This window comes from Poecilia formosa, unplaced genomic scaffold, assembly GCF_000485575.1.
Source record: "Poecilia formosa unplaced genomic scaffold, Poecilia_formosa-5.1.2 Scaffold54, whole genome shotgun sequence".
Lineage (NCBI taxonomy): Eukaryota > Metazoa > Chordata > Actinopteri > Cyprinodontiformes > Poeciliidae > Poecilia > Poecilia formosa.
The window spans coordinates 1,252,577-1,270,164 of NW_006799993.1; the positions used below are offsets into that span (position 1 = coordinate 1,252,577).

Sequence of the window (17,588 nt, forward strand, 5' to 3'; positions counted from 1 at the left end):
CCTGCAACAAACTCAGACTTTTTTTTTAAGAGTCACATTTTCTACTTGTTCCCACTGTTTTCTTGTCAATGGCACTTTTAAGTAATTTGGTAACTGATGATACTCATGTTGCATTTATTTTCTGAACCTCAGACTTTAAGAAACTCAATAGTCAATGTTTGTGATCAATACAGTTTCTTATTGATCATACCAAGTTTTCTTTACACACCTCAATATCAGTAGTACCTTCACACATCTGTAGGTCAACCATTTTTCATCTTTTGTGCCATTTTGTCCCAAAGAAAGCTAAAATATTTCTCATTTTTTACTGACTCAGAGCTGTGAGATCATGCAACACTTACACTTGCACAACAAAGTAAATGAGACAAGAATATTATTCTAATTAGTGATATCTCTGACACAAACCTGTTTAAGCTGGAACGTCCTCACAAGAAACAACTGAAAGCCAAAAATTCGATCTGTTTCCACAAACTTTCTAAACACTGCTGCACATGTTAAGGGCGAAGAAAAAGCACGTTCTCTGTAAATCAAGAACAGCATAACTTCATCAATTTGTGGAGGCTTAGCGCCCCCTGCTGCAACAAAGAAGAATGGCTGCTTTGGTGCTCGCTGAATGTTTGTACTGGGATTAATGGCTTTTCATATTAGCAGACTCTCTCTTAACTATGCAGACATTTGAAAACCAAGTACTGAGTATTTTGTTTTGGAGAAACAAAACAAACATTTTCACACTCATTTACTCCTGTGTTTGAGGGCAAATATCTAACAGCATTCACACTTCCAAAGGCATTCATTAAATGCAGGAATCACAGACAGGGGGCTTGTACATGGAAATGAGAAGTTGGATTTGATCAACTGGATGCTAAAAGACAGTGAGCAGTGTGAAAAGTCCATACAACAGAGCACAAGGGTAGAACACCAACAGCTGCTGCTCCTGCATTGCCAGGGTGGAGATAAAGATCTTGGAGGCTGAGAAGCTGCACCAACAAATGGCCATCAGAGCCAGGACTATTCCCAGGATGCCTCTGAGAAAACAAAACCATGAAAGTTAAAATACAAAAGTTCAGCTTTCATCCTCAAATACCTAAATAAATCAATTCTAGACAAACTACTAGATTGCCTTACTGCAAGGAGTAGAAAACAGCAAACGCAGATAGGGCCACTATAGGTAGGAGGCAGTACCCCAGGACACTAGCCACACAGCCATACGAAACTCCCAGGGGGCTCATCAGACTCAGCAGGGTGTACATACCAATGCAGGCGATGGCACTGATCCCATATACGTAACCAAAGTGAACTTTACCTGCCTTTGTTGGAAAGAGTTTAGAGGTTAGAACTACAACTCCATTATAAAGGTCAAAGTGCAGAGACCTTCGCATCACAAGAATCGCACTCACCATCATTAAAGTGACGCCCAGAGCGATGGAGAAGAGGATGGGACCTGTCAGATCTGTCTCGTTCATAATGCTGCCATCTGCAGGCTTCAAAGGGTTCAGAACTGTGAGGGTCTTTTGCCACATATGATCAAAATCAACTCCCAGTTCTGGAGAAATGCACACCAATTTGAGGAAATGTTGACCACAGCACAGAAAACAAGTAAATCTGTTCAGTCAACTAGATTTGTGTTCATATGATCTAGATGCAAAACAATGCCTATTACCAACAAGAAGTGGAGGTTCCTCCTCTAGGTACTCAGTTCTAGTGGAATGCATGGTTTGCTGGTAGATCTCTCCAGGGTACTGCTGTTCCATGTAAGGGTCCACATTGTTTGCATTTTGTGCACTACTGGATAGTCATCATCATAAAAACATCAATTATATTTAAAGTATGTTTTGAAGTAGAACTAAAATCCAATATTGATTTAACTTCCTTGAGTGTTACACAAGGTTTCTTTATAAGGTTATTTTGCTCCAGGAAATTATGTTGTTTTTTACATAACATTTAACTTGTTTAAAAGACTATGCATTTTAAAGCTGTTAGCTTTATGTATCGAAGAACGTGACTGAAGCTTTAACCTCTGAATATCTTGGTTATTCTGTGACTCTGGGTTAGATTAACTCCAATAACCATCCAGATCGCCAACTGATGCACTTACTCAGTGTCGTAATAAGCCACAGCACGGCCCTGGTCATCAATGTAATATCCCGATTGGTAGAAGTCCTGCTCAGGCTGCTGGAAGTCATCCATGCTGCAAAAGGCTGAGACAAACCACAAAAGATATGAATATAAGGCATTAAGTAATTTTGTTATTGTTTCTCTTTGTGGCTGCAAAGAGCCATAAAGAGTTGTGTGGCTCTTTGCCACAAAACTTGTGGCTGCACTAAGGTTGCTAAATATCAGAAAAGGCCAAAGTCCACAATTCTTTTCTTTTCCTCTGAAAAAACTAACCTGGAAGTCTATAAACACTCAAGACGAGCACACGTTCTCCTCTCAGCCTCTCTGCAGAGATTCAAGACAGAAAACATGGAGGCCTTTGAGGTTAGACTATTAATAGGAGACTATATTTGGACAGTGTAATAATGGACTGACAACTGGTCAGTTTGCTCCCAGAACCATTTTGTAAAAGCTTGATTGGAGTATTTGTAGAGTAAAATATGCATCATTTGAATATAAATCAGTAAAAAAATACATTCCATATATGTGCATTCAGCAAGTGTCAATACTGGCCCCTATGGACTGGACAAAAATGACTAAGCATCCTAACTGAAATTCATACTAATTTTTTTTTGTGGTTTTTTATATATATGTGCACTTTCTTTTACTTTTTCCACACAGTAAATACATCTTTTTAGCTGATTTGTCATTTAGCCAATCACATTAGCAAACAAATGACCATTTATGGTGCAGTTTATTCTTCTAAAAGCGAGCATCCAATAGCAATGAGTGACGGGCGGGACTTTAAAAATGTACATGCACAGTTGCGTTTCATGTACTTTGGGAACGGGTATGTAGAAAGAATTATATTCAGTTTCCTTCTGTCGAGTTTAGTTTATTGTTCTACAAAGACTAGTGAGCAAAGGGACTTATCTATAAACGCAAGAAAAGACTGAATATTTGTTTGCTCCCAGAGTTGCTAGTCTGAGGAAAGGGGAAAATATTCTAGTTTGTGTTCCAGCGAATGCAGCTTTCCAAGCAAGTTCAACACAGTTGCTCTACTAACCAATCAGAATGCTAGAAGTCCATCTAGACGTCGACCGTCTCAGTTGCTCCAATCAGAAGCTCAGCTTACTTTGGGCCCGAAACACTGGTCCAATCAGAAGCTTAGCTCGTTCAACGTTGGATCCGGATCAGAAAAGGAGCTGCTGCTGTCACTTCCACAGGTAGGACCGAGCAGAGTTAGCCATAACGGTTGGTGTCACGAAGTATTTTTTCAGCTGTGGAGGGTTGCTCCTTGTGCGAGTTTGAAGGTGTCCTGTGGGCTATATAGGCCACAGTGAAGCATTTAAAGCTACGTTTGAGCGGCTCCTAACAGTTGGAAGCTAAGAGCTAGCTGGCTAACGGTCAGTGGATGAATGAGCTGCGGGCGTTTCCTCTGACCTGCTGCGGGTTAGGACTCTCCTCTGACGGCGCAAATGTTGCCTTGGTAACTGCACAAATCTGAAATCAGCTGGAGTTTAGTTGGGAATTCCTTGTTGGCAGAAAACAACTGAAAACAATCGGCTAACAGCGCTATTAGCTTTTTGCCTCCATGCTGGAAACTTCCTGCAGCTTTAAGCACTCACCCTTACTCCATTTACTAGGGTCTACAATCAAATAATGGACTTTTAAATAAAAAAAGTCATTTTGAAATGGGTTAAAGAGATCAGAAACTAATGATTTGCACTTTGCAAAATTAGGGGGTGGTTTGAGACTTTTGCACAGCTTTGAGACATAAGATCTCTTGCATAAGATTGCACAACCATTTCCAGTCAAGTTTTCTTGCAAGTCATTTTGTTTCTGTCAAGAAATTTGGAGAAGTTTACAACAGTTCAGAGCTCCACAGTGTTCCCCTAATTCACTTAGTTTGCACACTAGAAAAATTTGGAGTGGTGTGAAAAAAATAGAAATTAAGAAATTAAACACAAGATGTTTTATGTCATTATTAATGACTATCCATTTGATAATACATTTCATTTGTTTTGTTTTTTTTTTGTCTCAACTTTTTCCTACTTAATGTTTTTATTATTGCTTCAAAAACTTAAACTGACTATATCAATCCACACAAAGTTTCAGGTAAAATTTTCATCCAGATTCGTGAACTTTTTCTATTGGTGACTGAATCGTCCAACAACAAAAACCTCCTCTTTATCAGCAATCCCTTAGGAACTTGTGTAGGAAAGATGCTGAGTTTTCACAAGGGTGATGCAACCCAATATGTTCAGACAACCTGGCTTGTTGCTGGCAACAGATTGGACGCACCTTTTCTGCTTTGCTCCTGGTTTTCCAACAAAGATCTGTAATAGGGCCGCGGTGATGGTGCAGGGTAAAACATGCGACCCATATGCAGAGGCCAGTCCTTGATGTCGTCACAGGTTCGAGTCCTGGCCCGTTGACCTCTGCCAACTGTCTTCCACATTTTTCTCAAACTGCTTTCCTGTCTAACCACTATCAAATAAAGCCCACTAGAGCTGGAAAAAAAGGTCTAATACTGGCCTCAGTATTACAGATCATCCATCCCAGATGCCTCAACTCCCAGAAAAGTGAACACAACTTAGACACACCTCTGACAGATTCCCTGAAGTCATTCCTTGTCCACGTGGTCTTATCAACTGTTGATGATTCTTTTAGCTGTGTGCTGTCTGAGGAAACGGATATTATGGATATTCATCTTAGGGTTACTGTCTGAGTGTTCTGCACTGTACAGGGTTGGATATGGCATATTAATTGCCCTGAGTTGCCCTTTTCCTTACTTCTTATGACTGTATCATAGCTTGAAATTCAATTCATTTCAAAAATACTTTATTTATCCTAAAGCGAAATTAAATATCGAAACTCTTATCATCCAAGCATCATCAAAGAGTTGTTGTGCATGGTGATGCTGTGGGCAGGAAGATCTCTGGTAGCAGGAAGTTGTGCAACAAATCTGAAGAAGCCATGTCTCCTCCCCCTTTTTTTTCAGTTATACAGTAATTACTGGTTTAGGTGTCCTTACTTTTTACTCTCTCAACAGTTTTTCTTGAACATGGTCTTGGATTTAATGTGATGTTCTGCTGTGTGGCAGCGTCGTGTCCGGTTATTGAAGTTGTCCATCCAGCACCATGGGAAAGAAGAGTCGGGTGAAGACTCAGAAGTCAGGCTCTGGAGCCAACACTGTGGTTTCCCCGAAGGAGATGATGAACCTCATCTCTGAACTGCTGCAGAGTATGTTCACCCTTTGACCTTTCACTGCTTTGCTCCTTAAGCTGTTTAATCGCAACCCTCAGAAACTTGTTTTCCCAGAATGCAGTAGTGCAGCACCCTCTGGTGGTAAAGAGTGGGAGGAGTACGTCCAGATCAGAGGCTTGGTGGAGAAGATCAGAAAGAAACAGAAGGGTCAGACTGGACACAACATCTCCTAAACACATTTCTTCCCAGCTGATAAAATGTGACCGGTTTTCTGTTTTTGTGTGTTCAGGTTTGTCAACGGTGTTTGATGGCAACAGGGAGGACTACTTCCCTGATCTGATGTGCTGGGCTCAGGAGAACGGGGCGTCCTGTGACGGCTTCACAGTGACCGATTTTGGTACTGAAGGGTACGGCCTGCGAGCCACCAGAGACATCAAGGTGTGAATTAGAAGACAATTTGTCAGCTAAACGTTTAATCAGTAAAATAAAGGCGGAAGTTCTCCCTTTTACTCATTCCAGTGTGTTTGTGTGTGTCTGCAGGCAGAAGAGCTGTTCCTCTGGATTCCAAGGAAGATGTTGATGACTGTGGAATCAGCCCAAAACTCTCTGCTTGGTAAGAGTTAGAAGCTTAATATTAACAAGATTAAATTCATCAAATAATCGCATAATTAATGAGCTTGATAATTTACATTCTGATCAATAAGATCTTCTTTACACACATCAGGACTCCATTTATGAAATGCAGTTACATTTTTATTTAGGGGGTCAAGGCTCTGACTACAAAATGCAGTAAAACATCTTTGAGGAAGTTATTTTCAAATCATGGTGCACAGCTGGGATTACTTGGACCCTGAGGAAATCTGCTTTTTTGTTTTTTTGAAAATAGGAAATATTCTGCTTTCATCTCTTTCAATATAAACACTGCAAACATTCAAAAATGTCCATTGTAGCTGAGCTCAACAGTTGTTTGTTCATATTAAAAAAAAAAAAAAAAAAAAATACCTGATCCTTTTAGCATTTGCTAAATGTTTACCCCAGGCTGTTGATCTTATTGTTGACCTTACTGTTTGTCTCAGGTCCTCTGTACGGTCAGGACCGGATCATGCAGGCCATGGGCAACGTGACGCTGGCCCTGCACCTGCTGTGCGAGCGCGCCAGCCCCTCTTCGTTCTGGCTGCCGTACATTCGCAGTCTGCCCCAGGAGTACGACACGCCGCTGTACTACCAGCAGGATGATGTCCAGCTGCTGCTGGGAACGCAGGCGGTGCAGGATGTCCTGAGCCAGTACAAGAACACTGCACGGCAGTACGCCTACTTCTACAAACTAGTGCAGGTACGCAGACGGCATCGCTTCATCCACACACAGCTTTTGTAGTTTTGAACTGATTGCTTTAAATTTGGCTGTATGAAATGCATTCAGTTGATTTATGAGAAAACAAACCATATCATCCTGGAAGAAGGAAAACCATGAGTCATTTGTTGGACATCCAGTAAACAACTGCTGAATTAAACAAAGTGATTCTGGATGACTTTTGGAAATTTAGTTGGACGAACAAAACAAAATCATTATTTTTTTTCATATAGTTTGTGTTCAAACAAAACTGGTCAATAATGTTGGACATGAAGAAAGCAATGGTCTGATGTGAAGAGTGAGACCAAGAATTTGATTTCAAATCCCTTTGGTCTGAGGATGACATTTATTTTGTTTGTATAAAACTCAACAACCAGCAGGGGGAACCATAGGGCCTATATAGAGCAACACACTTCATATCTGGAGGACTCTATGTTTGACTGATCTGTCGACAGGGTTGAAGATAAATTATGTTGGGATATTTTTAATTCGCAATCGTCCTCTTTAACATCCTGAAACTAAGCTCATTTTATTCTTTCATGCAGCCTTAAGACACATATGCAGTGAATTTCTGATGAAATATCAGTTCACAGGCCCTGATAACAGATAGTGGAATATTAATAGAAAATTATGCTGTTGTTTTTTTTATTAATCTAAATCGGCTTTGATCAGAACTCTCAACAGCTTCTCTCTTTGAAGTCGTCTGCTTTGTCTTGTTGCAACAAAATAGTTTCTGGCTTTTTCTGTCTGCTGAAAACTAAAACTTAAATGGCAACTACAAGATCTGTTTTTGAATACATTGTCCCTGATTTCAGGTAGAGTAAAAAAAAAAAAAAAACAAGGTAGATTATTTTCTTCCTGGTCTTTGTCTTCAGAATGTTTTTTTTTTTTTTTTTCAGGAAAGTTTGCTCCTTCTATAATTTCTCTTTCCACCAGAGGGCAGTATTATGTTCTGAACTAGTGTTGACTTTTACCTATAAGGAATCCACAATGATTTGTGTTCAAGCCACCACCTTTATGAAACCATCTTTTCTAATCTCAACTCTATGATGACAAAGTAGTAAGAGTTGTACTCAGTTCAATAAAATTATTTCCAAAGAAGAAAAAATAGTGATTTACAGAGTTATTCAGCTCCTTTCATCTGCACTTAGTTGCTGCATGTTTGGCTGCCCATACATGCCGAAGTCTTTTTGAGGAGGCTTGAGGATCTGTACATCTGAACAGACTTTTGTCCCATGTTTTTTGCCAGACTTCCTGAGCTCAGTCAAAATAGATGGGGATTATTGAAGGATAGTCATTTTCACTCTAGAGAAATTCATTATGGTTTAAGTTGAGGCTCCTCCTCAGGCTTGGACAAAACACTCCCAGAGCATAATGTTGCTACCACCATGCTTCTCTGTCAGGGATGTAATCAGTAGAGGGTGAGTGTCGTGTGTTTTTCTCCATGTATTTGGAATTGAAGCTAAACATTTTACCAAGTTTCCACTCTCGCACAAGATGTATGAATTTGGTTCCACTTTGCTCTCATTAGCTTTTTTTTTAAGGCAAACATTTACATATATAATATTATCACAAAAGCAGAAGACTAGGTTGAATTAATGTTTATTGCAAGCTGAGTATCTGGGCACTTTGACTGTTAAGCCCATGGGAAAAAAAACTGTTTATATTGCTGCCTGGTTTTGAAAATAGTATTCTGTGGTAATGACCTGAAGACAAAGGTCAGAACTGTTTGTGTCCAGGATGTGTGGGGTCTGCAGAGATTTTTGGCTGGCCATTTCCTAATCCTAGACTTGTACAGAGATGGTCCTGTCCTCTTTTATGGCTGAGCCAAACCACACCAACCAACCACCAACGCAGGACAGACTGAATGATGATCTTGTAGAACATTTCCAGCTGCTCATGTATTGCTCACTTTTGACTTTGAGTATTTAGATGTGCAAAGCCACTTGTTTCTGCAGTTAGTGGGATATTGGCGATGGTCGTTCTGTCTGTGCACATTAACATGCATCAGTCTGTTCAGCCAGTCATTCACAGATCCAAAATGGTGGGCAGATACAGAGACAGAGCCAGGAGAAGGTGGGGTGGGGGAGCAAAAGAACGAGGTACATTCAGGTCAGTTCAATTCAAAGCCAAAGTGACAAGCTAATTTTCCAGCCCGGTCATCTGAGGAGGAGTAAGAGGAGGAGGAGGAGGAGGAAGAAGGGGGTGAGAAAGGAGGAGCTGGGGACAAAACAGGGAGGGCAGAAACTGGAGCCTGTGTGTAAGAGTGTGTGTGATGCTCCATGTTCATGTCAACAGTAAAGTGTAGAAATATGCATATTTGCCTGTCTTTGTGCTGCAGGTGGTATCAAAGAGCATCAGAGCAATTAAAGGAGACTTTGACTAATTCAAACAAGTAACAACAAGAGATTTTCATTTATCTGACAAAAGTTTTCACAAAATATGTCAGAGAATACATATTTAGAGAATCTCCAGTTTGACTTTAATTCAAATCCAAAATTTCTCCTACATTTACTGTCAATGATCCTTATAGAAAGATTGAAAGCGACTTGCATATGTCTCCCCAGCCAGTGCAGAATATCACTAAACCGTTCTGGATTTTTAGAGGAATTTAAGGGAGCAACACCGAGATGGGCAGCCGTCATTCTCAAATCCCCTAGTTTATATCTGGAGTTCCAAAAGGTGGTTCTACTTTTGGCCCCATTTTATTTTCTTTACATGTCTTACCTTTAGGTTCCACCTCATGGAAATATATATTATTTTCACTTCTCTGCTACTGGACCATCTGGCATGCAGTCCTGACCTCTTTGCAGAGGAGAATTTTGGAAAATAAACCCCTCATGGCTCGATATCCTGTATGCCAGGAAGACTCGGATGTTAGGAGAACATGAACGTTGCAGCGTTAAGAAAACGCCTTACTGGATGCTTTTCACTTTCATCCTGATCTTTATGAAATCCAGAACCATTAAGTAGCAGAATCTACGTTTTCATTTCCTGCATCAAACTAGGACAGTGCAAGTGCGACTGTTGGTCGGTGGCGCCTGTGGCTTTAAACGGAGAAACCAGTGACATTGGTGGACACACACTATTCCAGAGACACACACACACATATTCATGCCCAAATTGATGAGGCAGATTTATGACGGCTGCTGGCCACAACAAATTAAGTTGACAGTGATGTATGTGGGGGGTCGAGTGTCACGCTGCACCAACAGACCACACACACACTTTCACACACACACACCAGTGGTGGCCCCCTACTCCCAGTTCTTCTTGTTAGGCTTCCCTGTCAGGCAGCCCCCCTCCAGCATGCCTGCATAATGAAATTCCTTGGACTGATTTGTGTTTTTTTTTTTTTAACTCCTTTTCTGCATCCCCAGACTCATCCTGCCGCCAGCAAACTGCCCCTGAAGGACAGCTTCACATTTGATGACTACAGGTCAGCGTGTGTGCTGTTAATGTAAACTGGAGCAAAACCATTTTCTAGATTCCTCACTGATCACTTCCTACTGTAAATGGACAGCATTTAATTCTTCCACGTCTGTGTTGTGTACCACAGGTGGGCGGTGTCGTCGGTGATGACACGCCAGAACCAGATCCCCACTGAGGACGGAAGCCGGGTCACCCTGGCACTTATCCCCCTGTGGGACATGTGTAACCACACGAATGGACTGGTATTTAAAACACACTTAGCTTATTTTAACTATATTTTTTTTTTTTACAAATCCTTTTAATAGCACTACAAAAAAAAAAAAAAACACAAAATCCTCCAATTTTCTTTTTCATTCTTTTGGTCTAGTTCTTGGTCTTAATCTTATTATACTTCAAATATGACAAAACTAACTTGCACGTAACTTTTCAGCAAGTTATAGTAGCTTGATGTAAGTCAATAATTCCTTTAATTTTGATGAAAAAGTACTGGTTCAACTGGCAGTTTATGTCACTTATAACAAGGCATTTTTCCCATATTATAATGAATTTACATGATTCTTTCAGAATGAGAGATTTTGTAAATGCAGTTCAGTGTTTGGTTTTCACTTTATTTTTTCATCCTGACAAAGTAATTCAAGCAAACATTTTAGTCTGTCTATTGCCACAAGTTAATATTTTTCCCAGTTGTTTATAGGACTTAATGGATGGAGAAACAAACGGATGCATGGATGCATTTGTGGTGGATGAATAGATTTACAACATGAGGAAGAAGACATGGATCAGTGAATAGATTAATGTTTTTGTAGATGGATCGATTTAGCCAATTCACAAAGCAAATCTAATCAAGTTGTATTTAGAAATAAGGATTGGATCTAACTCTCTTGCACTTCTCTGCTCGTGTCAAGTCTTGAATCAACATTAAAACTAAAATACATTTGAATTTTATACTTAACGAAACAACTGACAGTAATAAGACAAACACTGAACTGAATAGAAGGCTTGGGCTTAGATACTTCTTATTCACATCAACACATCCTAATTTTAGCTCCACGGATTAAATCCAGCCAGAGATGCAGGTTGTAATTACTAGTTCAGAGATGAGTCATGGGTATTTAGTAGATGCTGAATGGACTGGATGGATAAGTGAAAGTTGTTGATCTCTTCTAGATCACTACAGGCTACAACCTGGAGGATGATCGCTGTGAATGTGTGGCTCTGCAAGACTACAAGGAGAACGAACAGGTGAGGAGACTCATGCCAGCCTCGGGGTTTCTGTCCTGGTAATTAATCTAGAACAATGCGCCATAATGACGAAGCTAAAGATTGAAGAGAAAATTTAATTTTTCCCATAAATTTCCCAGAATTTTTTCTCTTTAATTATCAATGCAGTTCAAGGATCCTTTAGGTTGGGATGTGGCTGATGGATGACGCTGAAGCTGAATCTTCTCTTCTTGTAGATTTATATCTTCTACGGCACGCGGTCCAATGCGGAGTTCGTCATCCACAACGGCTTCTTCTTCCAAGACAATGCCCACGACAGAGTGAAGATCAAACTGGGCGTCAGCAAGAGTGAACGTCTGTACGCCATGAAGGCCGAAGTCCTGGCCCGAGCCGGCATCCCGGCGTAAGTTCTCCCCTTCTAGACCTTGAAAACCTGTAATATGGGACACGGAGGGCTTCAGGCTCCCCACTAGCTTCTTGTCAAACGGTTGATATTTCATCCAATTAGACCCCACTTTGCCATAACTGAAGCACATAACTTAAATGTTGCAGCAGATCCACTTTATTTCTCTCCTCCCACCCCAACGAGTGAAAAATTAGTCATCCGCCCCGATACTTTCATCACTGAGAAGCTTAATCATTTTATCATTAGCTCCATAATTTTATGCAGCATTCTCTACTCTGCATTTTTAATCAGAAGCCTTTAATCTCTTATTGATGACGCTCTGAATCTGAACAGTAGAAATTAAGTGAAACAATTCCCCTTGTTGCACCAGCACTTTATTAAGCTGGTAGATTTGCTCGCAGATCATTTTTAAATTCAGTGTTGAGTAGCTGCTATCATCAGACTCCTCTTTCAACAAATCCTCCCTTGTAGGAGATTGTGGGATGAAAAATAAGGTGCTCTGTTGAGCTGCAGGATGGAGCTGAGGGATCATTTAAAAAGAAATAGTGGGATTTGGCCAGGATCTGTTTGGTCTGTGTACAATCATTTAACCTGCTGTTCATTATGGTTTCATCTTTGTTACAGATTTACACACATTGTTGGGAAACTTTAAACTGTACTTGAATAAAAACGTGTTTTTGCATTAGCACTTAGAGCCTGGTCCCTCCCCACTCCCTGGAACCCAAAGAGCAGTGTTTCCATCTGGGCCAGTGTGACTTCACCCACAGGGTTTGAAGTCAGCCGCTGATTGGTTAATTTGCTGTGGGGCGGGTAAAGAGACGAGTTGTCTTCCAGATCTCTGTCAGAGGAGCGTTAGTTTATCAATGTCTGTTGTTTTGACTGACTGACAAATCCCATCATAATCTTTTTTTTTTTTTCAGTCTTTAAATGATAATAATGACATATTCAATTGCATGTATTGCAATGCAGTAAGACCTTAATGGAGAGCCCAGACACCATAGGGGGAAATTTGTATAGTGATTTGGTCACTACCCAGCGCTTAACCTTATTTAAACTGTACATTGACTGATAAATTAAAAGCATCCTATTTCAGCTCAGCTTTCTATTCACCAAGTCAGACCGGTACAGTGCTTGCATCACTACACCAATCCACTTATTCATCTCCTGCTCCATTTTTCATTAATTCGTGAACAAAACCCCAAGATACTTGAACTCTTCGTTCCCGACCCAGAGGCAAAACTTTACCCTTTCCTTACTCAAATCAAGACTATTGACTCGGACTTGGAGATGGAATCAACCCTGCATTTTAAAATTATTTCACCCACTGTTGCCTTTCTGTGTTCTCAGAGCAATCTGTCCACTAGACTCTCAGAGCAGTCGCTACAACACCAACAACCATGCTGGCCACTTCTTCCCTTCTCAATTCTCATATTGAACTTCATTCACTTATCTTTACCCTGTCTAGATGTTTTAAAGCTTTGAGCTGCCATGTGATTTTCTGCCATGTGAGAGGGGGGAGTGAGGGTTCTATTAAACTGGTATGCCTAATAAAGTGGTCACTCAGTAATGTTTTTAGACATACCAAAGTAACCAACATGTTTCAAGCATTAGAGGATGCAATAAGTTTGATCCACCTTAATCCTTCAGGATTATTGCTGACAGACCTTCTGAGCTGCAGGCAAGTGAAGGAGAGGACGGGTCCGGATGTTGTGCTCATAATCACTGGTGTAAAGTGAAATCTTTGTCCTTTAGGGCCCTGGTGCTGTTTTGTGCTCATCCCAGGCTTATGTTTTTGACTGATGTCGTTTTATTTTCAGCTCCTGTGTCTTTGCTCTACACTGTAACGAGCCCCCCATATCAGCTCAGCTCCTGGCCTTCCTGAGAGTCTTCTGTATGACAGAAGGTAAGAAAAACAGACACGCGCACAAACACGTTGTGAAATAACAGCTGCAGGCCATCACCCATCTAACCAACAGCCGCAAATCTGCTCGCAACCAATAAAACGTGCCTCATATTCCGCTGCTTCCCCGAGATCGTCTCCAAGCGACCGTTTCCTCTTCGAGAGACAGAGACGGGGCTGAAGAACAGTCGCAGGGGACGAGCAGCGCCAGTCCGTTCCCGGGTTGGTTAATTGATCAAGGCAGGCCACCAGATGTGTGGCAGGAGCAATCCACTGTGGGGTTTGCAATATTCATCGGCATGTATGCAGAAAGGCAGCGATGTCATAAATCCCCTGTCGCACAAGGCCGCAGCCGCCTCTTTCGTCGCAGGACTCATACTCCAGACCCTGGATGATATATTATTCACATTTCTGCTTCATGTTAATTTAAAAAAAAAAAAGAAGAACTCATGCGTTTGGAGCTGTCTGTGAGAGAGTATCATCCTCTGCATGGATATAAGCGTGCCAACACATCTTAGCAGATGTGACGTGACAAAGAAGTGCGTTCGCACAACTGGGACACTGCTGTTTTCCTCTTTCATCTTCCACCAGCAGTTACCCAGCATTCAGGTCCAGAGGAATGAGCCCAGTGTGACATATTTAAACTGGGATTATTCTCTGGGATTAGGAAGGAGTCGGTTTGCAAGCTATCTTTATTGTAGCTGCAGTTTATCTGATGCTGCTGCCCTCTGAGTTAGACTGGGTTGGGTTGTTTTCTTGAATTAACTGGAAGTTGTGTCTTTTCTCTGATTTCCAGAGGAACTAAAGGACTACCTGTTTGGAGACGGAGCTATTAACAAGATCTTCACCCTGGGAAACAGTGAGTTCCCTGTCAGCTGGGAGAATGAGATTAAACTGTGGACTTTCCTGGAGAACCGAGCTGCTCTCCTGTTGAAAACCTACAAGACCACATCAGAGGTCAGTCAGCATGAACTATTCATCAGTATTAAGATTTTAGATCCATAAATAATGACACATAAAGATTGAGTGATATCTAAAGCTAAGTTCTGAGACGGTTTTAAAGGATGCAAGAGAGCAGATATAGTTAATCAAAACAGAAGCTCAGACAATAACTTTGAGTAAGAGAGAGATGGGAGATGAGAGATTGTTAGCAGCAGGAGCTCCCACCTGCGCTGGGAAGGTGTCACATCTAAACAGGCCAGACCAGACATAATGACATAAACTTTAAAGTTGAAATAACAGCAAATAATGCAAAACTGGGGAGAAGGAAAAGAATGCAGCAGAGCAAGGAGAAGCACTCAGTCTGTCCTCTAGAAGCCTAAACTGATGGCAGCATAACTAGACAGCTCACCATGGAAATGGTGTCTGCAGTCATAGTTTTCCAAATAGTGTTTTGCAGAGAAGTCAAAAAAATTCATTATGTAACCTTCAATAGAGAGTAACCACAACTTTTGTGTGCAACAAATTCAAATGTCTCACAAGTAAAGCTAATTACATCTTTGGATGTTGTTTTTTTTTTTTTTCTCTGTGTGACCTGAGAGCCAAGTTGAAAATTGACTCAGAACATTCTGTCACCACCTGCTGCGTTTAGCCTTAAGCTCACCCGCCTGCAGCTCTTTAAAACTTTGCAGTAGAGTGTACTGCCTGCAGGTTCTAAACAAGTCTCAAAGAAGTTAAAACTTCACTTCATTTATACAGAAACAAACCAGAACTAAATTCTACTTCAGCCTTAGCCAGGAACTTCAAGTGTTGGAACAAATGGGGAGTTTTGTCCAGTCAGGTTTACCTGTTGATTTACCCATGCAGTTCAAAAACCTCACCTGGAGAAGACACTGAGCTTTCATGAGTTGAATATGTGAAATTGAATTGATAATTGAGTTAATCCTGTTCCTGTCCGGTCTTCCAGGACGACCGGTCTTTTTTGGAGAAACCAGATCTCTCTCTCCACTCCCGTTTGGCCGTTCAGCTCCGCCTGGCTGAGAAGGAGATCCTGGAGAAAGTGTCAGCTAGCGGTCGGGACAAACGACTCCACTTCCAGAAGAAACTGGAAGAAGGCGCTCCGTTGCCACACTTTGAAGAGAGCGACATCGCTCTGTTGGAAAACAATGACACGGATGCAAAGCTTCCCATTATCCTGCGCAAGTTGGAGGAGGTGGAGAAAGGAGATGAGCTCCAGGTGGAGGAGCCCCTGCTGAATGGGGAGAAAGTGAGCTTTGGAACGGAGAAAATTCAGCAGGTCAGCAGAGATGTTACTTCAGAGCGGATGGGTCAGACACAAGCACCTGAACTGAGTGCCAATCGAACTGAAGACATCCCCAAAGAGAACAGTGAATAACTCGGCCCCCTCACTGCCACAGCTCATTCTATTTATTTATTTTGAGTCTAAATGGTTCAGAAATGTAGAAGCAGAAGCTGTCAAAAAAGAAAGAACCGTATGTTCATCCAGCGTGATTTCCTGCTGAACTCTGTCAGCCTTGTTTCAGGAGAGGTTCAGATTAAAATCCACTTTGGGTTCAGTTTGAAACATGCAGACTGTCAGAGGTGAACAAAAAAACAAGGTGGCTTGTAATCTTATGTGGATGTTATTTTTACAGAACAAGAACCTCTCCTGTTTAGCGATTTAGCTGCTTTATCACAGCGGTTTGGCTCTGTGTGTATGTGGTTTTTGTTTTCAGTTGACAATCATTGCCTGGTTGTTTGTGAGCGACCACCATCACTGCCCTTCCTAGTTTTGGTTTAACCAACTCATTTGTTGACAGTTGTTTCGGACTGAAATGGAAGACATACTTCATGGGACATCTGTTTTAAAACTGTTTGAATGTATCAAGTGTAAAGTTGCAGTGGTAATCCAGTAGGAATGATCACTGTATTTTCTTTTCCATAAAGCCATAAACAGCACTGAGGATTCAGTGAGAAACAGAAATGTGTTCTGTTGTTTACCCTGTTGGAAGATTGCTTTTTCTCATTTCAGCATGATGGTTAAAAAAACACAAAGAAACGCTGTTCTGTTCATCTTATGCTTTGTGTTCATTGTTAAAGTGAGCGAGATAATCCTCTGTGTGAAGACTTTATAGGCCAAAATAATAATCTGAAGGAAAAGGTAAAGAGACTGAGATGGTTTACCATGTCCTTAAAATTGTGTGGATTTATACACAGCTGGGTCTGTTCGACACATTACAATATTAAAGAGCATAAATGCCAAAGATAGTGTATGCTTGTGGTAAATAGTTTTTTTTTTTAATAAAAAAAATCTAACCTCAAATGTACAAAAAAGGCAAATTACATTCTGTAATTTTTTTCCACAAAGATGAAGCCAAATTGGGAAAAATATGAGCGCCTCAACTGTAATCCTGGTAAGTAAAAATAAGCACGTAAGTAAAATAGATGCTAACAATGACGAGAGAAAATCAATTTGTCCACTTGAATTCTCTACAAATTGTTTTACTTATTGGTAATTTCAACATTTTCATGGTCAAAATCACTGAATTAACACATTGCCTGTTGAAATACTCGAAAGACCGGGTCGAAGCAGGGCAGTGCTTTGCCTCACCTCTAGGGGCGCAGCATCACACAAGTGAATGAGGCAGGCAACTGGCGCATGCCCATTGCTGTCTCTTTATATCTCCAATGTATTTGTTTAGCTACACGTTTTCTATGAATGTTAGAGTTCCACGGTCTGCTTTATATATTTAATGAATGCGTGTGACATACTTAGTCTTTCTGATCTGCTATAATTGCGGTCACCATGATGCGCGTGGTGAGGCAGAAAGTGCCGTGCCTCACTGACAGGGGGCGCTCGGCCCTGCTGGCAACAGGTGTTCTACGCATTGAAAAGATTGAAAACAGTCGACGGGGGCAATACAGACGGAACTGAACCTTTCAAGGTCATTCTGCCAGATTTTTTTTGTTAAATGAAGGACAACAAGAAACAAGGACTTTTTTTTGTTGTTTTTGTTTTTATACAGAATGACGAG

At 41.0% G+C, this 17,588-nt stretch overlaps 2 protein-coding genes across 3 annotated transcripts; one reads left to right on the top strand and one right to left on the bottom strand.

Moving 5' to 3' along the window:
* Positions 1-828: 828 nt before the first annotated feature.
* On the bottom strand, positions 829-3,226 carry LOC103138749 (protein YIPF5). Of its 2 annotated transcripts, none has more exons than XM_016672000.1 (7): positions 3,161-3,226; positions 2,389-2,437; positions 2,096-2,198; positions 1,661-1,785; positions 1,398-1,543; positions 1,126-1,307; positions 829-1,025 (listed from the first exon to the last, which is right to left on the bottom strand). In XM_016672000.1, exons 3-7 carry the CDS (start codon positions 2,185-2,187, stop codon positions 863-865), a joined length of 708 nt encoding a protein of 235 aa, XP_016527486.1. In that variant the 5' UTR covers positions 2,188-2,198; positions 2,389-2,437; positions 3,161-3,226; the 3' UTR covers positions 829-862. The 2 variants fall into 2 exon arrangements, with proteins under 2 accessions (XP_016527486.1, XP_016527485.1); XM_016671999.1 differs by lacking the exon at positions 3,161-3,226 and adding an exon at positions 2,530-2,561.
* On the top strand, positions 3,221-16,817 carry setd3 (SET domain containing 3, actin histidine methyltransferase). The gene is made up of 13 exons (XM_007553086.2): positions 3,221-3,320; positions 5,201-5,340; positions 5,419-5,511; positions 5,594-5,742; positions 5,845-5,917; positions 6,381-6,637; positions 10,036-10,094; positions 10,215-10,329; positions 11,255-11,329; positions 11,545-11,711; positions 13,532-13,617; positions 14,411-14,571; positions 15,521-16,817. Exons 2-13 carry the CDS (start codon positions 5,238-5,240, stop codon positions 15,947-15,949), a joined length of 1,767 nt encoding a protein of 588 aa, XP_007553148.1. The 5' UTR covers positions 3,221-3,320; positions 5,201-5,237; the 3' UTR covers positions 15,950-16,817.
* Positions 16,818-17,588: the final 771 nt, after the last annotated feature.

What these genes read in the sequence shown, in the direction of transcription:
- setd3 (XM_007553086.2), top strand. Translation starts at nt 5,238, where the DNA reads ATGGGAAAGAAGAGTCGGGTGAAGACTCAGAAGTCAGGCTCTGGAGCC. An exon ending in CATCTCTGAACTGCTGCAGA is followed by an intron (nt 5,341 to 5,418) that starts GTATGTTCACCC and finishes TTGTTTTCCCAG; the next exon opens with AATGCAGTAGTGCAGCACCC. An exon ending in GAGCCACCAGAGACATCAAG is followed by an intron (nt 5,743 to 5,844) that starts GTGTGAATTAGA and finishes GTGTGTCTGCAG; the next exon opens with GCAGAAGAGCTGTTCCTCTG.
- LOC103138749 (XM_016672000.1), bottom strand. Translation starts at nt 2,187, where the DNA reads ATGGATGACTTCCAGCAGCCTGAGCAGGACTTCTACCAATCGGGATAT. An exon ending in GTGGCTTATTACGACACTGA is followed by an intron (nt 1,786 to 2,095) that starts GTAAGTGCATCA and finishes ATGACTATCCAG; the next exon opens with TAGTGCACAAAATGCAAACA. An exon ending in GCTGTTTTCTACTCCTTGCA is followed by an intron (nt 1,026 to 1,125) that starts GTAAGGCAATCT and finishes TTGTTTTCTCAG; the next exon opens with AGGCATCCTGGGAATAGTCC.